Source organism: Lonchura striata, chromosome 1 (genome assembly GCF_050655825.1).
Source record: "Lonchura striata isolate lonStrDom1 chromosome 1, ASM5065582v1, whole genome shotgun sequence".
Taxonomy (NCBI): domain Eukaryota; kingdom Metazoa; phylum Chordata; class Aves; order Passeriformes; family Estrildidae; genus Lonchura; species Lonchura striata.
This window is the reverse complement of record NC_140703.1, coordinates 38,051,858-38,073,992: the sequence shown is the minus strand read 5'-3', so window position 1 is coordinate 38,073,992 and position 22,135 is coordinate 38,051,858. Positions and strand designations below refer to the sequence as shown.

The 22,135-nt window shown below is 40.5% G+C and overlaps 1 protein-coding gene across 1 annotated transcript in view; it reads left to right on the top strand.

The window, feature by feature from the left end:
- Positions 1 to 601: 601 nt before the first annotated feature.
- The window catches only part of ME3 (malic enzyme 3), a 117,621-nt gene continuing 96,087 nt past the window's right edge, over positions 602 to 22,135 (top strand). The window contains exon 1 of the mRNA XM_077781325.2: positions 602 to 811. Coding sequence (XP_077637451.1) covers positions 617 to 811 — 195 coding nt within the window. The 5' untranslated portion in view covers positions 602 to 616. The remainder of the gene's footprint in view (positions 812 to 22,135) is intronic.

Genomic DNA, 22,135 nt, shown 5'->3' with positions numbered 1-22,135 from the left:
AAAAAAGGGATGCAGGGACCTGCGTTCTTTAGTAAATATATAATTACAACATAAAGAAATAGAGATTATATATATTCTATAACTACATACATAGTAAAAACGTTATACGTACAATATACGGTGTATACAACCTTCACATAGGGAATTTATGGATTATATGCGGTTTGAAATGCCTAACCAAACTAACCACGGTTGTTCACAGGCCTGGACCGAAAAGTTCTTTGAAGGTGCTCCTTAAGCACTGACAACTCCCGCGAGCGGCTTTGCCCCGCCGCCCTGCTCCGTGTCCTGGTGCAGGGCGCCCAGGCGCTGCAGCGCCCACCCGGCGCCCTTTATGGCGGCTGGCGGGGCCAGCGCGGACCCCGCGCGGCGAGCCCCGCAACGCCGCGGCCGCGCAGCGCCGCTCCGCCGCCGGCTCCCGGCCGTGCCGCGGTCCCCGGCGGGGGCGGGCCCGGCGCGGCTCCCCCCGCGGCGCCGCCGGCCGAGCCGGGCAGGTAACGGGGGAGGGGCGGCCGCCGCGGGGGTGCGGCGGGATCTCCTCCCCGGCTCCCTTCGCCTCGCGGCCGCCGCGCCGGGCTCCGCGGGGCAGGGCGCGCCGCGCCGGGCCGCAGCGGCGATGGTGCCGGTGCGCGGCGGGGGCTGCGCCCTCCGCCTGCTGCGGCTGCTGGCGGCCGGCCGGGCTCCGGCCCTGCTCGCCGCCGCCCGGGCCCGCAGCAGCCAGGCTGGGCGCAGCGCCCCGGCCGGCCCCGGCCGCGCCCTGGCCGTCAAGAAGCGAGGCTACGACATCACCCGGAACCCCCACCTCAACAAGGTGCGTGCCTCTGGCGGGGCGGCGCGGCCGCGGGGAAGGCCCGGAGCGCAGGTGGGGCTGTGGCGGCGGCTCCGCGACCGCTCCCGGGAAGGGCTGAAGTGATGGGGAGGGGCGCGGCCCTGCTTGATCTGACCAGAGCGCGGGATGTGTGATGGGATTCAGCTGCTGGCTCGGGACTGCGGTCTCCTTGGAGCTGGCACATCACCTGCCTCCCCTCTGACCGCTGTCCGGCTGCCGCAGTGGCCCTGACAGAGCCTGGGTAGGGCAGGCTTGCCCTGCCAGTTCCTTGCCTAGGAACTGAAGCTGTTTGCCTGAAAGCACAAAAAATTGGGATGGAGAAAATACAATTTCTCTTTAAAACCCAATACCAAAATCTGGGTTTTTTATTATGTACATGTACATATATATGTATATGTACATAGATATAAATATACTTTTACGCATTTACACCTGGCCTTGAAACAGGTCATTTACACCTTCATGACAAAACAAGCCTGTGTGGCTGTTCTTGTTTTCAGTCTTCCTTTCATAGCGTATCCATAGCTGTGTGTGCTCCACAAGCAAAGCAGCATATCACCAGGCTGAAGATGTATTTATCCTCAATATTGTGGAAACATTAACAGTACAGTTAAAATAAGGGGAATTTAAAAAACTGCTTTTGGAGAAAGTTCTTAGCGAAGTCTAGAAAGCATGTGAAGTGCGACCCCCATAACTTAACTCTACACTACTTTTCATAATTTGAAGGGAAAAAAATAATCTGGGTGCCAATGTTGGGATCAAATATGTCAGACTCAACAATGTTGGGTTCTACTTCCTTGTGTTAATATTACTAGAAATAACTACAAATGCATTATTTACCTAAGATGAGCAGGTATTAAACATGGTATTAAAATTGATGATTGTTTGATTCATTGGGCTATGACTATTTGTCATATGCTTGGTACACAGTTACCTAGTCCATGAGCCTCCTATATCGTCTTCCAGACTGAGGACCCTTTGGATGACCACTTTTGCTTTGTGTAGGATGCTGTACATTGAGCTGCATCTTCTGGTGCCATTTCAGCATCCACAGAGATGAATCCCAAAGGACCAAGGCATGTGGTGACACTGGATATTACTGAATATGCAACAACTTTGTAGGCAGTCTGGTTTGAATCATTATATAGTGCCTGTCTGTAAGGCTGAAGAGAAAAGGTACTGCCAACTAGGTCATAAATAAGAGTGATTTGTTGGCATTGAGAGGTTTTTATGGGTGCTCCATGATAGTTACAAGAGTGACATAGCTAATGCTTCTTGTTTTCTTGCATATATTGATTTGAACTAAAAAGTTAATATTTTGACCATTTCTCTCTGTAATGCAATAAGACACAAACACTTGAATCTGGCTAATGCAGGAGTAGGTTTTTAATGTCCTGTTTTATTATTTTCAGAACTGAGGCTTTTCTTGAGTGTTTTCCCTCCTGCCAGTGAAATAAAGAAAATTTCTTGACATTTAAATGGAATTTTTGTCCATGTGGAGAGAAGGGTAGAAAACTGTTCCTGTTAGATGAAAAATGTACTGTAGCGTGCCATGTTTAATTGGCTGTGAGAAGTCTCCCAGCTGGTCTCCAGCCTGTGTGTTTGCAGTTTGTTACGTTTCTCAGTCAGTGCAGACCTTACAGTCACTGAGATAATCATCTGCAGAGCATCCAAGTCAAGACAGAGATGGCTTACATCTGTGGTAAGAGATAAGGGCTGCCTGTGTATGTGCCTAGGTAACCCATCATTACTAAACACTCAGGACCTTTTTCCAGACTTCCCTAAATAGGCTTCCATTTTTCTGTGGCTCTTAGCAGTCCATTGTAGCCTTTGAAGAATTACCTGTGTTCAGCTGAAATGGTGTTTTTCAAGCAGTTCTGGTGTTGTCAGTGTGGGATTGGTGGCCCTTTGGTCTGCTGTGCTGCAGCGGTATGCATTGAAATTAGGGATCCCTAATTTAGGCAGGTTTTTAGCTGTTGTACTCTCCTCACATTGCAATTGCACTTTACCCCTTTGGTAACTAAATGCAGGCATGGGGTTATTGCTGTTTTTCTGCAGTGGTTCTCACTTTAATCTAAATTTTCAACTGATTGCAAGAAGTTCTGCAGGGAATAGTCCTTGTATCTCTCCAAGAACCTCTGAAAAAAATGTTCAGAAGTGAGACTTTATGCAGCAAGTGTTTTGCTGCTTTATGCAATACCCTGGGTGTTTTATAGCTTTTGGGTGAAGTTTAAGCTGTCAGTCTGAAGCTGTTAAGTGTGTGGTATTTATTCAATGAAAAACACTGTCCCTTCAGCAGAATTGCAGACAGATTTACAGTCTGAGGTTATTGATCCAAGACTTTGCTTGCTTACTAGGTTGAAGGTGCTTTGAAGAAGAAGCAGACTCAAAATCCGCTGCTGGCAGGTCCTCTGTAATATCCTAAATATTAGTAAAAGTAAAAGCAGGCTGTCCTCTGAGAAGTTCCCCTGGTTTCCAAAACTGCATGAGAAGAAGAAGAAAAATAAATACAAAAAACTAGTTATGGATTTAATAAATTTGCAGTTGCTTCTTCCCTTTGGTCTTTGTTTACTGTGTACTACGTTTCTTACTACTGTGATACTAAAATACTGTTCTTCCTTGTGTTGTGAAGTATGACAGTCCATGTTTAATCCAAGGACAGGACTTTGGAAACATCAGCATTGTTGTGAGAGGTACTTACAGCTTTAAAAGGCAACAGCAGTTGTTCTTATTTGACTGAAGAGTCTCAGAAATAACAAGAGGGTGAAGAACTTGTCACATGTTTTTATGAAGTGCCTCATGAAAAGTTCTTTTCCAGACCTTGAATGCCACAAAATTGGAAAACTTAGAAATGTTAACAATGTCAGATAACCACAGAGCACTGGTAAGAGTGTTCTGTGTTGATCCAATGAAAACTGGACTTGCTGAGAAATAAGTCTGTTCTACTGTGGGTCCTCAGCCTTGTGAAAAGCTGATTCAGTGCTCAGACCCTGCGAGGAAAGATGGGGCTTCCCTTACCCACTACCTTGTTTATCAAAGCTGCTGTGTGCTTGGTGTGGTCGAGTCCATGTCGTTTTCTGTCTGACACTGCTGTCAGTTCTTAAGATTTGTGCAGTTCTGTTCATCTCAGATGTGCCTTTTATGATTCCCAGTTTTTCCAGGGACTCTGTCAAATTGATATGCCTTTTCTGTATTTGAACAAACACAGACTGAGCTGAACAATTCCCAGTTTGACCACACACCTGCAAGGACTCAAAAATCTTGTCATGTCCAAAATTGACTGTAACTTTCTTCATGACATCTGACTGGAAGGTTGATGACATTTCTTGCATTTTTCTGGAAGTTCTAATTTTGAGATAAATCATGCCTGCTTGGAGATCTGCCATCACAAACAGATGCAACACTTGAGGTCACAGTTTGTTTTCACAGTGGCAGGATATTGCCCTATTTGAAGGGTTAAAATAATCCATTAAACTTTCCTGCTACTGCAGTGCAGGGATCTGATTTTGTGGTGTCTGAGTACATGTGGATAATACTCTCTACTCCTCTGATGTGCATTCATGTTCTCCATTGTTTTTCATGCAATGTCATGATGAATTACCAAAAAAAAACCCCAAAAAACAACCAACAAAACAAAATTGCTAGTCTGGATCTGTAAGAATCAAAGCTTAAAGAACTGCTGTAGGTTTCTGCAGCAGTTTTTGAATGTACTGCTGTATACATGATTAAAATGCAGAAAAGGTTGTTTGTCCTTCAGCTTTGCAGGGATTGAAATTGAGCTAACTGAGGGTTCTTTGAACAGTGTCAGTAATTTGCCACTGCAGCTGAGAAACAAATCGTGTGATCTTGCACACGACTGCACTTTGCAGCTGTGGTGAAACAGAGCTAAAATTAGGTGGATTTGTAAAATTATTTGATTTGAAAAAAATGAGTAATGAGTACAAGAGCAGTGTGTCTGATATTAGTTGGCAAGATCAAATCGAGGCAGAATTCTGTTTTCAAAGTAGTGAATCTCTCTAAATCCAAAAGATTGAGTTCTTACAACTGGAGTTTATCTTGCAGCTGGAGTTTTCAGTTGGCTAGCTTTAGGTCTGGATAGACACATAACAACTGAGTGATGCATGGGGCTTTAAGTGTGTGCATTCCAGCGTTTGTTAACTTGCCATCTGTTCATGTTTTGCAAAGGAAGAGTATGAGATGGGCAAGGTTTAGAGGTTCCCTTCATATTTTTCAGGAGCCCGAAACTATTTTAGCAAAGTTTGTCCTAATTTTAGACTGGACAAGTTAATTTACGGGAAAAAAAAATCCACTGGGGGTTACTTAATACTTTAAAAAAACACCTGGCTTAGAAAGTCCCCAAACTGAAAATGATGAAAAGATGGGACAGTGCAGTGGAAGAATAGCCTATTAACCTGTGCTATTTACCCTTCTTAAGGCTGGTGGCTGCTGTGGGAGACAGGATGCTCATGTACATGATCTGACCTGATGGTACTATTCAGTTTCTAGGGATATCAAACAAGACACTTTCATAGCCAGACCCTTGGGCTTTAGACCCAAGTAAAACTATAGCTGGGAGATGATGTTTTGTCAAATCAGGTTCTAAATAGTCTAGAGTAGAAATGTGAGTGAGCTGTAGCACTGTGCATTGTGATGAGCCTTCGATGAGGGGCTCTTTACATATTTGTGCTTCATTAGTCAAGCCAAGGTGCATGTATCCCCCATGACATGAGTTGGAAACAAACTCCGAGGAGGTGAGCTTTGGCCAAATATTTTGGCAAATGTGGTGGTGTTCTGAAAATATGATTGCTCAGTTAGATTTGTTTTGGCCATCATCCTGGCATGTGAACTTTCATTTTTATTTGCTTGGTGTTTATTTGCTTGGTGTTAGTGTCAATCATCTATTTTTCTGAGGCCAGACTTTTGGCAAGGACATTTTCTAATGTTTTGATGCCAAAGAACTTGATGTTATGGTGTGGTCAGCAGACTGAGCCCAAACTAAATCTGCTGGTGCTTCTGGTATTAGCAGCAGCCTGCAAAAGTCTCTTTACTCCCCTAGCTTGGATTTCAGTTCATCTCCCTTATCATAGCCAAACTAAGAAGCCATCTGCCTTCCTGTCTGCTTGCATAACCTCTTGCCAACACTGTCACTCTCCCCTTTGAGATGCTACTAGTGCTTTGGGAGTAGTGTTCCCATGGAAAACTTGGAAGTGCCTAGGATATCTGTTGCTGTGAGAATGAGAGGGGGGATGGTGCAGACCCTGCCTCTGTGCTGTACTAATCCAGTAATATGCTGGTCCTTGTTTTCCCTTCAGCCATTATAAATGAGATTGAGAGGTCATGGAAGCATTCATTGGTTGGGCAGCTTTTATAAGTGCTGAGTTGATGCTTGCACTCAGTATAAGATTTTAATAAAAATAAATTGGTTTTGGAAGAAAATGCTTCTTTCTGTTTTTGAAAATGTTGTAAAAATACCTTTAAAATTGCCTTTTAAGTTGAGGAAATTCATCAGTTTGGCAGCTGCTTATGTTGCTTTCTTTTTATCATGCCCGTTCTTTTGGAGAAGCCTTAATCTTTTCATCAGGCATGTTTTGGTAAGGCAGAGCCAAGAATGAATGTAGCTCTGGTTTCATAGGTTGGACTAAGCTTTGCTGGCACTTGAATAAAATTTGCACTTAAATAACACAAACTCTTTGGTGAAGAATATGAAAATTGATATTGTTGGAGATAGAATGGATTTGGTGCTGAATATTGCAGCTTGATCACATTCCTATTCCTTGCATCTAGTGAAATATGGGGTAAGCTACTAGTTGATGATTTTGGAAACACTCTAGATGTTGTCAGGAAGACTGAGCATATTATGTGTGGGGTGAACAGTGTGTGCTCCACTGACCTCGGCGCACTCCAAGCCTTGTCCCTCACAAGTAGCACGACATACGATGTCACTGATGTCAGAGACTGTGTGCTGCTCTATGATGAGATGAGTCGTCGGTGCTTGTCAGAATTAGTGATGATTCACCTGAAAGGCAGTGCTGATCCCCAAGATGAAGTGAAGAGCGAATAGTCTGTAGCTCTGTTTTGTTTTCACTTGGTTTGGACATGCAGTAAGGTTCCTGCTAGAGATGGATCTGGTAGCCTTGTAACTCTTTGTGGCAGATTCTGACTCCTGAGTTTTTGATTTTGATGTGTTAGATCTGGCATTTGCTAAACAAAACCAGACCTAGAGCTAATTCCATTTGACTTGATATTGGATCACAGAATCATGGAATGACTGGATTGGAAGACACCTACAAAGTCTTTGAGTCCAACCCAGCCCTAACACCTCAACTAAACCATGGCACCAAGTGCCACATCCAGTCCTTTTTTAAACATACCCAGGGATGGTGACTCCACCACCTCCCCAGGCAGACCATTCCAATACTTGATCACACACTTTCTGTAAAATCTTTTTCCTAATATCCAACCTATATTTCCCTTGTTGCAGCTTGAGACTGTGGCCTCTGGTTCTGTCAGTTGCTGCCCGGAGAAAGAGACCAACCCCCACCTGACCACACCCACCTTTCAGGGAGTTGTAGGGAGTGATAAGGTCACCCCTGAGTCTCATTTTCTCCGAGCTGAGCAGCCCCAGCTCCCTCAGTCATTCCTCACAGGGCTTGTGTTCCTAGCCAGCCTTTTTGCCCTTTGTTTTTAAGGGCTGCTTCCCAAGGCACTCTGAATGAGTTGCCTAAATAGGCCAAAGTCTGCCCTCTGGAAGTCCAGTGTAAAAGTTTTACTGATGCTCCTTCTGATTTCACCAAATATCGAGAACTCTGTAATTTCATGATCACTGTGCCCCAAGCGGCCTTCAACCATGACATCTCCACCAGCCCATCTCTACTTGCAAGTGGCAGGTCTAACATAGTCCCTTCCCTGGTGGGCTCACTCAAAGTTGTCCTCCACACACTCTAAAAACTTCCTAGACTTCCTCTTTTTTTACTATATTAAGTTCTGTTGATTAAGAGAATGTAAATTGAATTCCTCTTTGTTTCTGCAGCAGCCACCTCCAGAAGAACACTTGGTGCTGTTACTGACCTTCATTCAGAGATGAGAAAGAAAAGGTTATTCTGTAATGAATAACTGTGCTCTCTTGATACTCCTTGCTGAAGGTGGGACAGGTACAATTTTTTATAGTATTTAGGTCCTTCCAGGGCTTTGGGGTAGTTTTCTTTTCTGACTTGATATAAATGATGCTGATGTACCTTCCTGCCCCGCCTCACTTGCATGGCTGATGAGGCATACTGTTCAAACATACCTTTTGGCAGCTCTCCTGTACTTTAGGTGTTTTATTCATTCTTCACTTCAAAGAGAGCCTCTGCCACCACATAACTCCATGCAGGCAGGACTCTGGCATTTCTAGCACTGAGCCCCTGGCAGAGGTTGGGCCTCGAGTTTGATAGGGAAGCTGCCAATGCACGTGGCTGCTGTAGCTGAAAGCTGGATGCTGCCCTGCACAGGACGAGCCTTGCCTCTACCTCTCTCAGTTAAATGACATGCAGTTCTACAGATAGTCTCATTTTGCTGGGGTTTTTTTAGGTTTCTTCTGTTGGTTTGGGTTTTGCTTTGTCGCTTTCTTTTCCTCTGTTACTTATTTTTTTTTGTCTTCTTCTTACTGAAATACAGACCTGCTACCAAATCTTGAACAGCCTATTGTAACACTCACCCAAATAAATTCTTTTGGGACAGACTTAGCTTTAGAGCTGTTGTAAGCAGGTCAGGCAGGCCTTGGTGCTTGGGGGAGAATAAACACTGCTGAAATTCCCTCTCTTTGAATAGAAGGCTTAGCACAACAGCAAACATGACTACTTTCTGTTTAGAATGTGCTCTAGTGGAGATGATGAGCATGTTTTTAATTTTTAACCTTCTCTTTGAGGCCCAGGGGTGACACTTGCTATCTGTCTCTCCAGACAATGTGACATTTTGATAAATGACTTCTGTATTGTCAGCCTAATACAATATCGTTCTTCAAAAAATGTTTTAAATGTCAAAGCTTTTTATAGTTCTCCAGCTGCCAAACACAAAACTAAGACAGGAACTGAGCAACTATGGTTCTGACAAAGAAAATAAGGCCAATGCAAAAGTTCTCTGCATATCAATGTTTTCTACTTTGCAGCTCTCTGTTGCACATGTATCCTTTTTCAACATGTGGACCCATAGAACTGAAACAGATTTTCAGTACCTTTCTCTGTTATATATATATATATATATAAAATTATTAGCTCCACACCTTAGAGAATTCTATTCTCTATGTCTAGCTTAAAAAATGGTAAGTCTACTTTATAGTAAGTCCATACGGATTAGCTGTGTTCAGCCTTACAAAGCATGTAGTTAAGACTTCATTGTGTTTCTAAATATTGGAAAAAAATAGGTTATTTCAAAAGCAACAGTACTATATTCTCCTGGACAAGATGTCTTGGACATTTTCTCTTTGGCTGAGCCAGTCCATCTGTCACTTTGCCTAGTGGTTAAATTCATTATGGAAACTATTAAATTCTGTTTAATCTTCATTGTAATGGTTTGGCGTAAAACCTGCAGGTGATTTCAGCTATGATTATTTGCATTCTTTGTAATTATTATAAATGAGAGAATGGATTAAACTGCCAAATCCTGTTATTTTTTGAAGTGTCCAGATTATTAAGGGTTTCTGTTGTCACGATGGTCTAAGCAGGTAAGCAGGGCAGAGGCTGGAGCAAGAGATAATCTGTTTGATTGTGCCCAATGATTTAGAGATGGGGGGAAAGGGGAGAAGTAAGTCCAGGGATTTTCATGCTCATAGCCCTTCTTCTAGTAACTCTAATTTTTCATATCCCCAGCTAGATTACTTGGTCCAATAAACAAAGAAAGAAAAATCCAACAAAAAAGTCCCAAACAGCCCTACCACCACCCAAGACAAAAAACTTCTCCCTTTTAGCCATTTCCTACCTCACAGGGGATTTGATGCCACTTGTGTCTGTAGCTAATTTCTGTGATAAAACAACTTGCCTCTGTAAATCAGATTCCTTGATCACAATTATTGGAGAGTCAAGTCCCTTCTTTCCCCCAGTACTGTATGAAGGCTTCTAGATCTAGCCATTAAATGAGAAAAGTAACAAAGATTGTTTGCTGAAGTACTAAATCTGACTACTGGGGAAGAAAAAAAAATATCTAAAAATTGTATCTCTCATTGTTTTGGATTTTATTTTTCTATGACAAAACCTCTTTAAAATCTAGCAAAATAAAAAACTGCTGCAAGAGAAAGTAATTTGCAGTAGTGGAGTGCATAAAGTCTGGATTCCAGCAGACACTACTCTTTTATGGAAAAGTGTTGTACAATGGTTGAAGAAGTGTGAAGAACACTTGTAGTAGAACAACTTATCAGTTCCAGTGTTTTCTGGGTGAGAGAAACACAGTTTGTGGGAGAGGATCCCAAAATACTTGAAGTGATGAGGATATCGGGAAGAAGAATTGAAAGCTTTTCTTTTCTCCTGATGCCTGGCAGATACAGTGGCTTGATGTACGAAAGCCATGAAAAGCAATGATAGAGGTGACCATGTGCTCCAGGTAGTCAGCTTTACAGAAAACTTTCCAAGTGGAATTGACTGCTGGTCTCAATACAGAGGCTCATTCTGCAGTTTCTGCTACTTTATACTCACTAGTGAATTGGCTGCCATTGGTGGCTCATGAGTTTGTAAATTATATTCAAACACAGAAATATATTTTCAAAGGTAAAGAAAAAATAATTTTTTTTGTCTGAAGCTGTAAGGATTTTCAGTGTGCATACCACTGTGACTTGTTGTTCATTGCACACATGCAGCAGATTCCTCTTAGGTTTGGTAACTTGCCCAGGTTGTGATGTGCAGCAGTATTTATTCGAAGGAGATGTGGAACATACCTTTCACTCCATGTGCTGATGGCAGCAGCTTTTCCTGGCTTGTGTCTAGGGGGGAAAAATGCTTGCAAAAGCAGAGCCCTGCCTGAGCATTGCTCTTTGGTTTCTAAGGGGCAGTGTAGGCTTAAGTCATTGGCAGGGTTTCTGTTAACTTCAGTCAACTTTACATTGAACCTTTTTTGAATTTAGGAATAAGTAGCTGCACCATTCAAGATACGAGGTCATTTTCATTACAGACTGTGAAAGTTGAAGGTAGTAGATCGTCAAATTTCATTATCTTGCTCTGTTAATAAATGGTAAATTAAAATGAAAGCATATGTAAAAAATTGTGCTTACTGATTGTTTAAGCCAAAGTCTCAAAGCAAAAATGGAATTTACTAATAATACCAATTTCTACTGATAGATAATCCCATGAAGGCTCTAGCTACTCCCATAGTTGTGTGTCCTAAAAATCAAAAGTGTATGTTAGTGTTCTTTATTTTAGTGTGGTCTGCCTAAACTCATTCATCTTCCATAAGAGCTTTGGAGTGACCTGCTCAGTGATGCCTTTCCAATGCCAGAAGCTGTCCTCTGGTATGCAAGCAATAAAAGAGCTGGACTTCTTCACAAGACCTGCTGGAGGAAAAAAGAGGGCACTAAGTGAAATGCCTTGGAGAGATTGGAACTGTCCTTCAGAGTTCTTGTATCTTAAAAATAATTTACAAAAGTACCTTTGAACTGTGACCTTCCAAATGTCCACTGGTCAAGGGTAGTGGAGTGGGGTTATGAAAGGAGAATGACTGCATGACTGGGCCACTCTTCCTAGAGGCAAGTAATTGTTTTGATTTTGGCATGTTATCTGTATTTGAAGTTATAAGATAACACAGTAATTTCTCATATAAATAGAAAGGAAGTGATGGGAAGGTGCTGGAAAGCAGCAGCGAGACTCTTGCTGCTGCTGTAAAATGGGTTTAATGTTGGCCACTTTCAAAGAGCTCATTACATTTTAAAGATAAGCTTTAATGGAATTGGCAGTGACAGTGAAACTGTAACCAGATCTTGTTGTTTTGTACAAGTGCCTTTCAGGTTTCTCTGCAAGGTCGAATGTCCTATTGACTGGCAGCTGGACTGTTTTCCTTGTAGGAATGTTACTGGTATTTGATGGAGTTGCAAAATGCGTTTCCCACTGAAGCCAAACATATAAAAGTATGAGAGTCCAGCAGTTTCACTTCCTGCAAAGCTGGAAACCCTTGTAGCATTTATTAGGATTTCCTGCAGGGAAAGAGGGATATTAATCTTGTTTGACTTACAGAATCATAATATTTGTGCTGCAATTTGTAACACAGAGCAAGAAGTTTTCAATTAGTATTTCCTGAGAAATAGCAAATTCAGTAAAGTAGATGCTTTTAACTTTTTTGTTTTGTTTTGTGTTTTGTGTTTTGTTTTTTGTTTTGTTTTGTTTTTTTTTTGTCAGAGAATAACTATAACATCTTACAGGAGCTTAAATGTGGCACAGTGTTGGAGCAGGGAAGAGCAGTAGTGAACGTGGTTACAGATCTGCTAGGACATAGTGAGCAGCTGGAACTGTTCTCAAGTCTTTCTCAGTGTCTGATTGGCACCAGGATGATGTACTCTCTGAACTGCAGTACTCTATCAAGTGTGCTTGTAGGAGGCATAAAGTCGTTGATAAAAGAGTCACATGGTCAGTTCATCACTGGTGTTAATTTTCCTAGTGTTGGAAAATTTTTTTCAAACTCTGAGCAGATTACAATGAACCCTGATTCAGAGCCTGAACCAAATTGGCTTGAAGTACTGTGAGCCTCTTTCAGATTTGTAGTCATTTTATACTATGTAAAGTGCTTTATGTCTCTTGAAAAGAGGCTTCAGCCTTTACTTAGGGGAACCACTGGGTTTTCCTATCCAGGCAGAAGAATACTGCTAAGAGAGGTGAGACTGAGGGCTTGGGCTGAGGAGCTGCAAGTATGTCAGAGTTTCCAGATCTGTGGTAGGCATGGTTACTAGACCATCTGGACAAATTTTGTGCATTGTAGATATTCCACATCTCCATTCTGGATGAGATGGGCTAGGTATCTGGGACTTCTAGGCAGCCAGCATCTCCTTCACATATAGTCTGTGCATATGCAGAGGCTGATTATAATTTGGGATGCACTGAATTTACTGTCCACTTGCAGACTAATTCTTCATTTGAGACTGAAGCTCTGAGCTAGCTCCTGTACTTCCAGAAATCACAGGGCAACAGCCAAAATCCTTATATTTTTCAGAAAATCCAGGTAGAAACAGAGGGAATGCCTTGAGAAACCTTGAGGTACAGGAGAGAATAGATCTCAGACCTCATTCTTTAGGAAGAGCATCTCTATTCATGTTTGTTAATTCATTTGACAAATGAGAAGTGAAGAGAAAGTATGCTAGAATTTGTAAAGGTACTTGCTTATTGTTCTGCAAATTAAGAAAGATTGTAATTAGCTATAATGTATCATTTATGTAGAATTTTCTCCAATTTGAGCGTAAAATGGAGTTACAGATTACATTTTCAGTCCAGTGAGGCTGTGGTTAGACACATAATCCCCAGATGTGGCTTCCAGATTTTAGCAAAATATAGGAACTATTGAATTTGAACATCAAGACTTGAAAACAAAGAGACTAAAAAAATGTGACTGAGAGAAATATTTGTGGCTTATTTCTTATTCCTAATTCTTGAGACTTTCAAGACATGTTTTATTCACTTTTTTTGCTTTTCATTAAGGAGATTCATTCAGGCTACTGGAGCCCTAATACACTGCTGCATTACATCAAACACTTTTGAACTCTGTCCCATTTCTTATCAGTTATGGAGGACAGTTTCTGAATCACTGATACATATTCAAGAAAGGATTGTGCAGCCATGGGCATCATGTTGTCATAATTTACATTTGGTTTTGGAGTACTTCAGTGAGGAGCTGAATTTAGCTTGCCCAAGGTAATATGGGACATTTGTAGGTGAACATGTGTCTCTCAGAATAAATTCCCTCACCATTCAGCCAGCAATCCTGTTTGCTCAGTTGTCTTTTTGCAGCATTTATTATTACCTATACCAAAATTATCTCCACTGCAACCTGTTAGAAACACGCGTGATGTATCAACTGCTATATTCCATACATTGCATCAAATATGCATTGTTGTATAAAATTAATTTTTTTTTTAATATTTCCCAAAAGCTGTGCACAGAGGAAGTGAGTGCTAATACACAGCTGTTATAGGAGGTTATTTTAATTCTGTTTACCAGAGCTCACTTTATTATTTTTTTTAATTTAAAATTTCTGGCTTTATTTCATAACAGTTCAAAACTTCGAATCACAGTGTTTATAAGTTACAGATACCAATACCTGTAAACTTGAGGTTATTACCTTGTTGACATAATTAAAATAGACTAAATAATTACACTTAAAGCTAGTGGGCCAGAAAGTGGGCTAGTGGGTGTGATGTGTGGTCTCCCTGTGACTGCTGTTCAAGTATCTGATGAGACAGATGTACCAGGGATTTCTTAGAAATCAAAAGATTTTTGGCCTGGCTTTCCTCTCATTTTATTTAATGATACCTTCCAGCAAATGTCTAGGACTAGATCCAAAGCAGATTGAATTTTATGGGAAGCAAATGAGCATTTACAGGCCTTTGCAGTGAAGTTATAATCTTACTGGCTTCATATTGTTTAAGAAAGTGCTTTGCTGAACTAGGACATAGGTTTTTGATTTAGTATCCCACTGCTGTAAGACTCCGGGTGTCTTCTGGCTAACACCTATCTGAGGAGTGGATTTATAGGAGCACAGCTGGGTTGTAAACAAATGGTGATGCACTTTGTTCTGCATTCAGAGGGAAGAGAAGCAAAACTACGAGACAAAAATCTGTATTTTTGAGTACCAGCAGAAGAAAACCAACTGCAAAACTTAAATTAACTTTCAGGATGAGCTTCAGACAGTTTATGATGTCTCCAGTTGGCATTTGCTGTATTAAATAAATGAGAAGTAAAACACAGTCACTTTCAATGTATAATCTGCCTTCAGCCAAGGTTACATGGCATTTTTTTCACGGAATCACTTTCTTTCTTTAATTTGAAAAAGGCAAAGCAGAAGTGTAGTGGATGAATAGAAGAAGAAATTCTGAAGTGGTATGACAGACCCTTGCATTATAGTGGGTTTAGATCCTGGATTCTCTAACGCTAGAGTAGGAGTTTGACCTGTCTTCCCCATGTGCTATGCAGTAACTGAGCAGTAAGATTAATGTATGATTGGTAAAATAGACACATTAAGGGTGTTTGGAGCCAGGATCTGCCTCTGAGCCATGGAGAGTAAACCTTTCTAAACCATTCTCCACAAATAGTCAGACATTAAATTTTGGTTCCCTTTGTCTTGGTGTGAAAGAACATACCCTGAGACATTTGCTATTCTGGTTCAGAAATCCCATGTCCCAACTCTCTTGTTCCTGGGTTCCTGGGTTCCTGGAAAGTCAGGGAAAGCATAGCAAAGCAAAGTGTCGCAGTAACAAAGATCATAGTGATAAAATATCATTATGATAAATATATCATATGATAAAAGGAATAGAACCCATAGTTATGGCAAACTTGGGCCCTCTTCTATATTCCAGGCATTTTGCAAGCCAAAAGTAAATGTATTTCTTGGAAAGAAAACAGATCAGCAACATTGTGTAAATGTTTGGAATTTATCCTACAGATCCTTAGATAAAGTTGGTTAGAATCAGGAAGTGGAATCTTATCTCCTTGATCCACGTGGGAAGACTTATACCAGGTAGTAGGTTCAGGATTATGTGCAGATTCTGAGATTTGATGAGAAAACTCAGTGGTAGAAAGATGGTGAATTATATGAATGTGGGTGCCTAGGTCTGTGCAAACATTGCTCCAAGGCATAGATTTTCAGTAAGGACAAAAATAAACCCAGAATGTTTGCCTCTTGCTGAGTCTTAGCAATGTTGTTCCAAGATAAACATAACTTAGAAGTTGTTGGCTTTTAGGAAAAAACTTTTTTTTTTAAATGTCTCTGAGTTATTCAGGTAACCTCAAGCTTTGCAGGACTTTTTTTTTCTTTTTTTTTTCTTTTTTTTTTTTTTTTGCCTGGAGATAAAAAGGCTTGTAGAAACATCAGGGCAGCTTTTATGCAGCAAGTTTGACTGAGGCCAGCATAATGTAATATAGATTCTGTATATTTGTATGTAATAGGAAGTGACTTTCAAATGTGCAACTGCAGGGGCATCTCTTTGCATTTAACATAACTTCTAGTCAGCAGTAAGATTGTCATAGATTCAAAATACTCCTAACAGTATAAGATTTGAACAACTTAAATATAGTGTGGATGCTTATCAAAGTAGAATTTTACATTAAATTTGTCTGAAACTGCCCTTTTTTCCTCCCATAAGCAATCACATGCATGTGCCTAGACCACGTTTTTTGGCAGAATCTGGCCTCTTTATTCTAAGTTCTGATTCACTCCTGCCCTTCTCTGAAATTCTCCTGATTGTCATGCAGGCAGAGTCATTGCTACTGCCATCTGCAGTGCATCAGCATCTACATCACACTAAAACCACAGTGACCTCTCAGCATATGGTGACTTTTTAAGAATGTTCAAAGGTATATCCTTATCTTATGTCCAACAGGGAAATTAACAGACTGTAATAAATTTGTTACATGAACATCAGCTTCAGTTTGTGTGTTCTGTGGTCTACAAATGATATGTTTATCTACTTTGTGTTAATCCATACTTTGTATTTTACAACTAAAAACATTCTTCTGAAGCAGTAACAGCTTTGAATAATGTCTCCTAGACGTGTTTGCAAAAGCTGTCTCTTTTAGAGCTCTTATTAATATTGTGTGTAGATTGTGAATAGAAATGCTTTGGAAATGCAGGCAAATCTTCAGATCTGAAGCTGCGTTCTGTGGAGAATCTGTAACACTTTTGAGAAAAGTTTCATGCTATTAATACGACCTTATTTTGAATATGACATGTCGGAAAACAATTTTAACGTAACTAAGGGGATTTTATCATCAGGAATACAAGATAAGAAGATGAGAAACAAAATCTCTGCCCTATAATAAAAGCAAGATTGATAACAAAAGTGATTTGATGTTTTGCCTGTGCCTGTACTGTATTTGGGCTAGTTTGGAGGAGCCCAGATCCTAGTTCTGTCTGTCCATTTATCTTGGTAAGCAGCACAGCTTCAGCTTGTTCATGAAACTTAAACTCTTTGGGAAGAAGTATGTGTGGTCCTATCTGTTGGCATGAGGTCGCTGAAAAATGGATGAGAGAGGGTGTATGTGAGCCTCCCTGTGATGTGCTATCTGCTGCCCCACAGGACGTAGGCATACACTTGAGTGTACTGTAAGGCACAGACTGTACTTGAGACCTTCTCTTAGTTGTAGCAGTCTGATTGTCCTGTTAGTGTCCCATGATGGGGTTTTGAGGCTGAACAGGATGGGCAAGCAGTGAAACAGGCCTTGAGCCTGGCATTTTAAAAGACATAGTAGAAGTAGGTGGTGTTCCTGTTTCTGAAATCTTTCATAACATAATAATTGTTTCCATTTAGTTTACTTTTCTGTATCTTTAAGCAAAAATAATCATCTCAAAATGACTAAAACAAAATGCTACTCCTGTACAGTGGGGAGGGAAGGGATTGGAGTCTGTATAATGCAGTTTATAGGTATAAAGTACAATATAGCTGCAGTACGGTGCACTTTGCCTCCTCATTTTGTGGCAGTAGCTCTCTGAGTTTGCACCACATTAGCACAGAGATAGGTATCTTGTGCCACCCCGAAGTCAAGGAGATGATAATTTTTTTAACTTTATCAATTATGTCTCAGGAAAGCAAAGATAAAATGGATACATATACTTCTCTCTTGCCTTTGAGAATTTAAACATGTAGTGAGAATTTACGGTCAAGTTTAAGGTTTGCAAGATTTTACCTTCTACTGGAAACAGGATCAGCTACTAAGGAAAGAATAGAGAAACCATTTTTTTCAATCTGGATGCTTTTTGCTACAAACAAATTCATTCATTGGATGTAAGCATATTTGCCCACAGTTTACATAAGTGTAATTGCCCACAGTTTACTTAGCTGTCAGATACATCTAGAAAGACTTCAGGAAAACATCTGGTTTGAAACTGAAATTAAGATTTCCCTTAGAAATACCTCTCTGTCTTCACTGTGCTTTGACAGACACCAGGTTTAGGTGATATGATGGTGTTGAAAGAGGTGTACTATTTTAAAGTGCAGGTATTGCAGATAAGATCTTGGGGAAATGGTGGCATAAGGTTTTTGAAAGTGATTGGAGGTTTTTGTGTGGTTGATATCCAGAAAGGTTGTTGCTTCACTAATACAATAAAAATAAAATGTGATGTATTATCCTTGACAGCATCCAGTAATCTGCCAGCTCTCAACAGTGTTATGATAACTACCAGACTATTTTGGACTACTAATTGATCAGGACAACCTGATGCTCATTTAAAACCACTTTGGGCTACTTTGGCATCTGAACTAGTTTCAATTACATAATTAAATGTTCACATTTATAATCTGATTATAGTTTCTTAATGCAGGCTTTGTAGCTCAAGTTCATCTCTCTCTCAGGGAAACATGTCAGCCAGCACTTTCTGTGCATTGTTCTGCTTTCAGGTTTTGTGTTGCACTGGATTCATGCTGATTTAAAAACTCTAGAAACCCCAGATGACACACATCAGATGTAGGCAGTCTCTGTACTAACAAATTCAGTATATACAACATAAGCAACTGAAGCCTGCGGCAGTGTCTGCATGCACATTACTAAAGCCTTAATCTGTATGAGTCTTTATAACTGGGTCTGTTCTGTGACCCATGGTGACTCCCAAATGGCCAGTCTAGGAATCACTGGTCCTATAAATAAGACTGCTACAGAGGTTTTGCATCTACTGTTACTGAGGAGCATCATGGGTTCGTTGGTAAAATGCAGTATTGGTAATGACAGCTTTCAATATACATGTATTTAATTATTCTCCTACCCTTGTTTTCAAGTGCAATTCTACTTTTGATATAGTAACAATAGTAAAATTTAGGTTTTGTTACCAGTTTTCTTTAAATCTCAAAATACAAATTACGGTTTACAGTCTTACCTTTTTTTAGCCAGGGAGACTTTTAATTGATGATTTTGTTTTAATTTGAAGGGTAGATGTTGTGTTTATTTGGTTTGGTTTGTTGGGTTTCTTTTTCTTTCCACATCAGTGATGACCCCAGATTTTCATTTCTTTTGTTCCATTCTTTCTACGTAGAGACATGAGTCCCCATGTGAAGAACTTCTGGATAGAAGTAGAATTTCTTTTTGAAGTGGAATCTAATTCTAATTTTAGTCTTAAAATACAAAATACGCAAAGCTCTTCACATTGCCTTGATGATGTAACTCAGTTGTGATGTTATTTCTGTTTATTTGCTGTGGAATAAGGTGTGAAAATTATGACTTTTATGTGTGTGTGTGGTGTTGTCTTGCTTTAATGGGACTTACAAAGTTGTGGCTAAAAGCTTAGACAATGGAAAAGGCCACTGACACCTTAGAGTGTCAGTGCAGCTCTACTTGCTCAGACCTCTCTGCCTGCACCTTTTCAGTGTGAATCCAGTGTGGTCTGTATGACAGGTGCTTGTGGATTTTTATGCTCGTCCATAGCAGCATCAAAGCCCTCTTGTGCAGCACACAGGAATTTTCCACTCACATTTTTAAGAAATACTTTGAAAATTATATTTCTTGTGGGCTTCCTCGGTGTTGGTGAATCATGAGGCATTAAACCCACAAATTACAGCTTGGTTAAATGGTCCAGAGTAAACAAAAATTTCCAGTATTTGAAGAAGAATTTGTAACCCTGAAAGCATATCCATTACTTTTTTATTCACGACTGTATTGCATCACCAAGCTAGATGGTAATGATGGACATATTCCAGGGGCTCATAATTCTGAGTTTGAGAATGGCAATGCTTATGGTTAGTGCAGAATGATTAATACATTTGCCTGGCATCTCTAATTGGAAAGCTTGTCATTCCCCCAGGATGGTACTTTTCTCTTGAACTAATTTTTCATAATTAATATGAAAGCTGAGAAAACAATTACAGATAATTTTACATAGGAGAATTGATATTTTTAGTTTTCAAATGTTATTATTTAAAATATTTAGTTCTCTAATAATGTATTTTAAGCCTTGGGTTCTTAATTGATTTTCACTAAGAGTTTATGGTATTTTGCTTGTTGCTTCTTACCTAAATTCAATAGCTGTTTTAGAGAGGAATGAAGAATTAGAGCCCATTTATAAGGTCTGTTTTTGAAACAGGGTTGCTTAAAGCCTCACAACTTCTGGTGGTTGCCAGTACTCTTGGGGTTTTTTGACCATTGAAGGAAATGCTGTCCTACCTGCAACACCTGTAATGTTGGAGGGGTTGGAAGGTACATATAAAAGGCTTCTCATAGAGATACCTGTGGGGGAGAGGTTCCAAATACAAGGCAAGTAGTCTGATGGACATCTGAAAATTAGTACTTCATCAACCCTAGAGTAAGTGGTGACTTGTGTTTCAGATGCTAGTTCATCATCCTTCCAAAAACAATGCCTGTCAAGGGATAAATGGTGTTCAGTAGTTAGGTAATGGGTGTTCTGGAGTTAAAGAGCAAAGGTCAAAGGGAGCTTCAAAATTTATTTTTCTCTATTGTGCTTCACAGTTGACCTTTCATCAGTGGTTTAGACTTGTTGCTTCATGCTTTATGTGGACAGACTCTTGCTCGCCTTACTAGAGCAGCAGTCAGCTTAAGCAAGGCTAAACAGTCAAATCGGACTATCAGAGACTAAAAGACCTTAAATTACTGCAGCAATTATCTTCGGGGCCTTGTAACACACTTTCTACCCAAAAGCCAGTGTTCATGCCTTGAACAAAAAGCTTTACCACCATGGCAGTTCACAGACCATCAAAGGACACTCATCACTGTTGTGGTACAAACCCTTCTGGGTGGGTGTTAGGCTTTTGAAAGGATCTGCTGCATCTGTGACCCCTGAAGGGTTCTGCTCATTTGTAGAGTGTTGTCAAGTCTCATTTCTACAAATAAAAGTCATGTTTCTGTATAAAAGGGCAAAAAAAATTTGGGAGTGGTTTTTTGCAGGCAGGTCTTGTTTTCATTAAATATGAAGAAAAGCCTGCTATTATGCTGAGCAAGACTCAGTTCTGAAGCACTGTCAGGTGTCACTGTGGTATTTCAGACAGATCTGGCACAGGGATGGGATCTGGCTGAATGGCACACGCTTTCTCTGTGCCATGCTTCAGCACTTCAATAAAGCGTTCAGATTTTAAGTATATTTAATGTTTTCAAGAAGCACTAGATCTTAGTTTCTGACTTTACAAACTTGTGAGACATGATTTTTGTATTGACTGCTTATCTGTGGGGTAAATCCTCAAAGTACTGCCAGCTGGGTACATGTAAACATGTTAGTAGTAGAGAGCATGTGATAGGGTTTATGCTGTTGTTCCAAAGGATGTTTGTGCCTTGCTAATCTTCCTAGTGACAGAACATAGTCAGCTTCTTTTCTGTGAAGGCCTTTCACAGCCAGAGAGCTGCCACACAGGCAAAAGTTTGAGAATCACCTTGCTAAATTTAAGTGTGTAGGAAAAAAAACAAACCAACTATGGATGACAGAGCTTCTTAATCTTGCTCTTGATATAGCTTCTTTAATCTTGATCTTCATGGAGCAAAATATCCTTCTCAAAACCTTTGCATTAACAGCAGTGTTACATGCAAAGAGTTTCAAATTGCAAAACACTCTTGCATTTTTTTATTTACAGCCTATTCATCTAAAGGCGTTCACATCTGTTTCACTCTGTCAGGGTTGCTATTTCTGTAGCACTACCTACACCTTGTTTGGGTTTATTTCAGCATTTATGCCTGGCTGTTGTGGCTGTAACTACATGTACCTCAATTGCAGAAGCTGCACAGTCAGTGTTTGTCAGGGCTTTTTGGCCAATGACATGCTGGATGATACTTGGCTCTGTCAGCAGAGTTTGGCTGGTCAAGCTGACTCTGTTCTGCTCTCCCTCCACCCATCCTCTGATTCGTTTTCCCTTGTTCCACAGTTTGGAAAGGAAAGATCTAAAAGTGAAGAAATCTCAGAGGTTCCCCTACTTAATTCCCAGGATCAGTTAGGAAATCCAGTTCAGCCATGAATCATAACCACCCCAGTGTGAAGTTTACTGTTCAGAAAGTGCAATCATGTGTTGGTGTTAAGACTCAGTTCCACAGTGTCCAGCTACTCAAGTTGTTCCTAATGCTGTTTTCAGTACATTATAAAGTGTTAGAATATACTTTTGACTTTTTAATGTATCTTGTTACAAGCAACTACTTGGTAGTTGCAGAATTTTGGTTTCTGCAC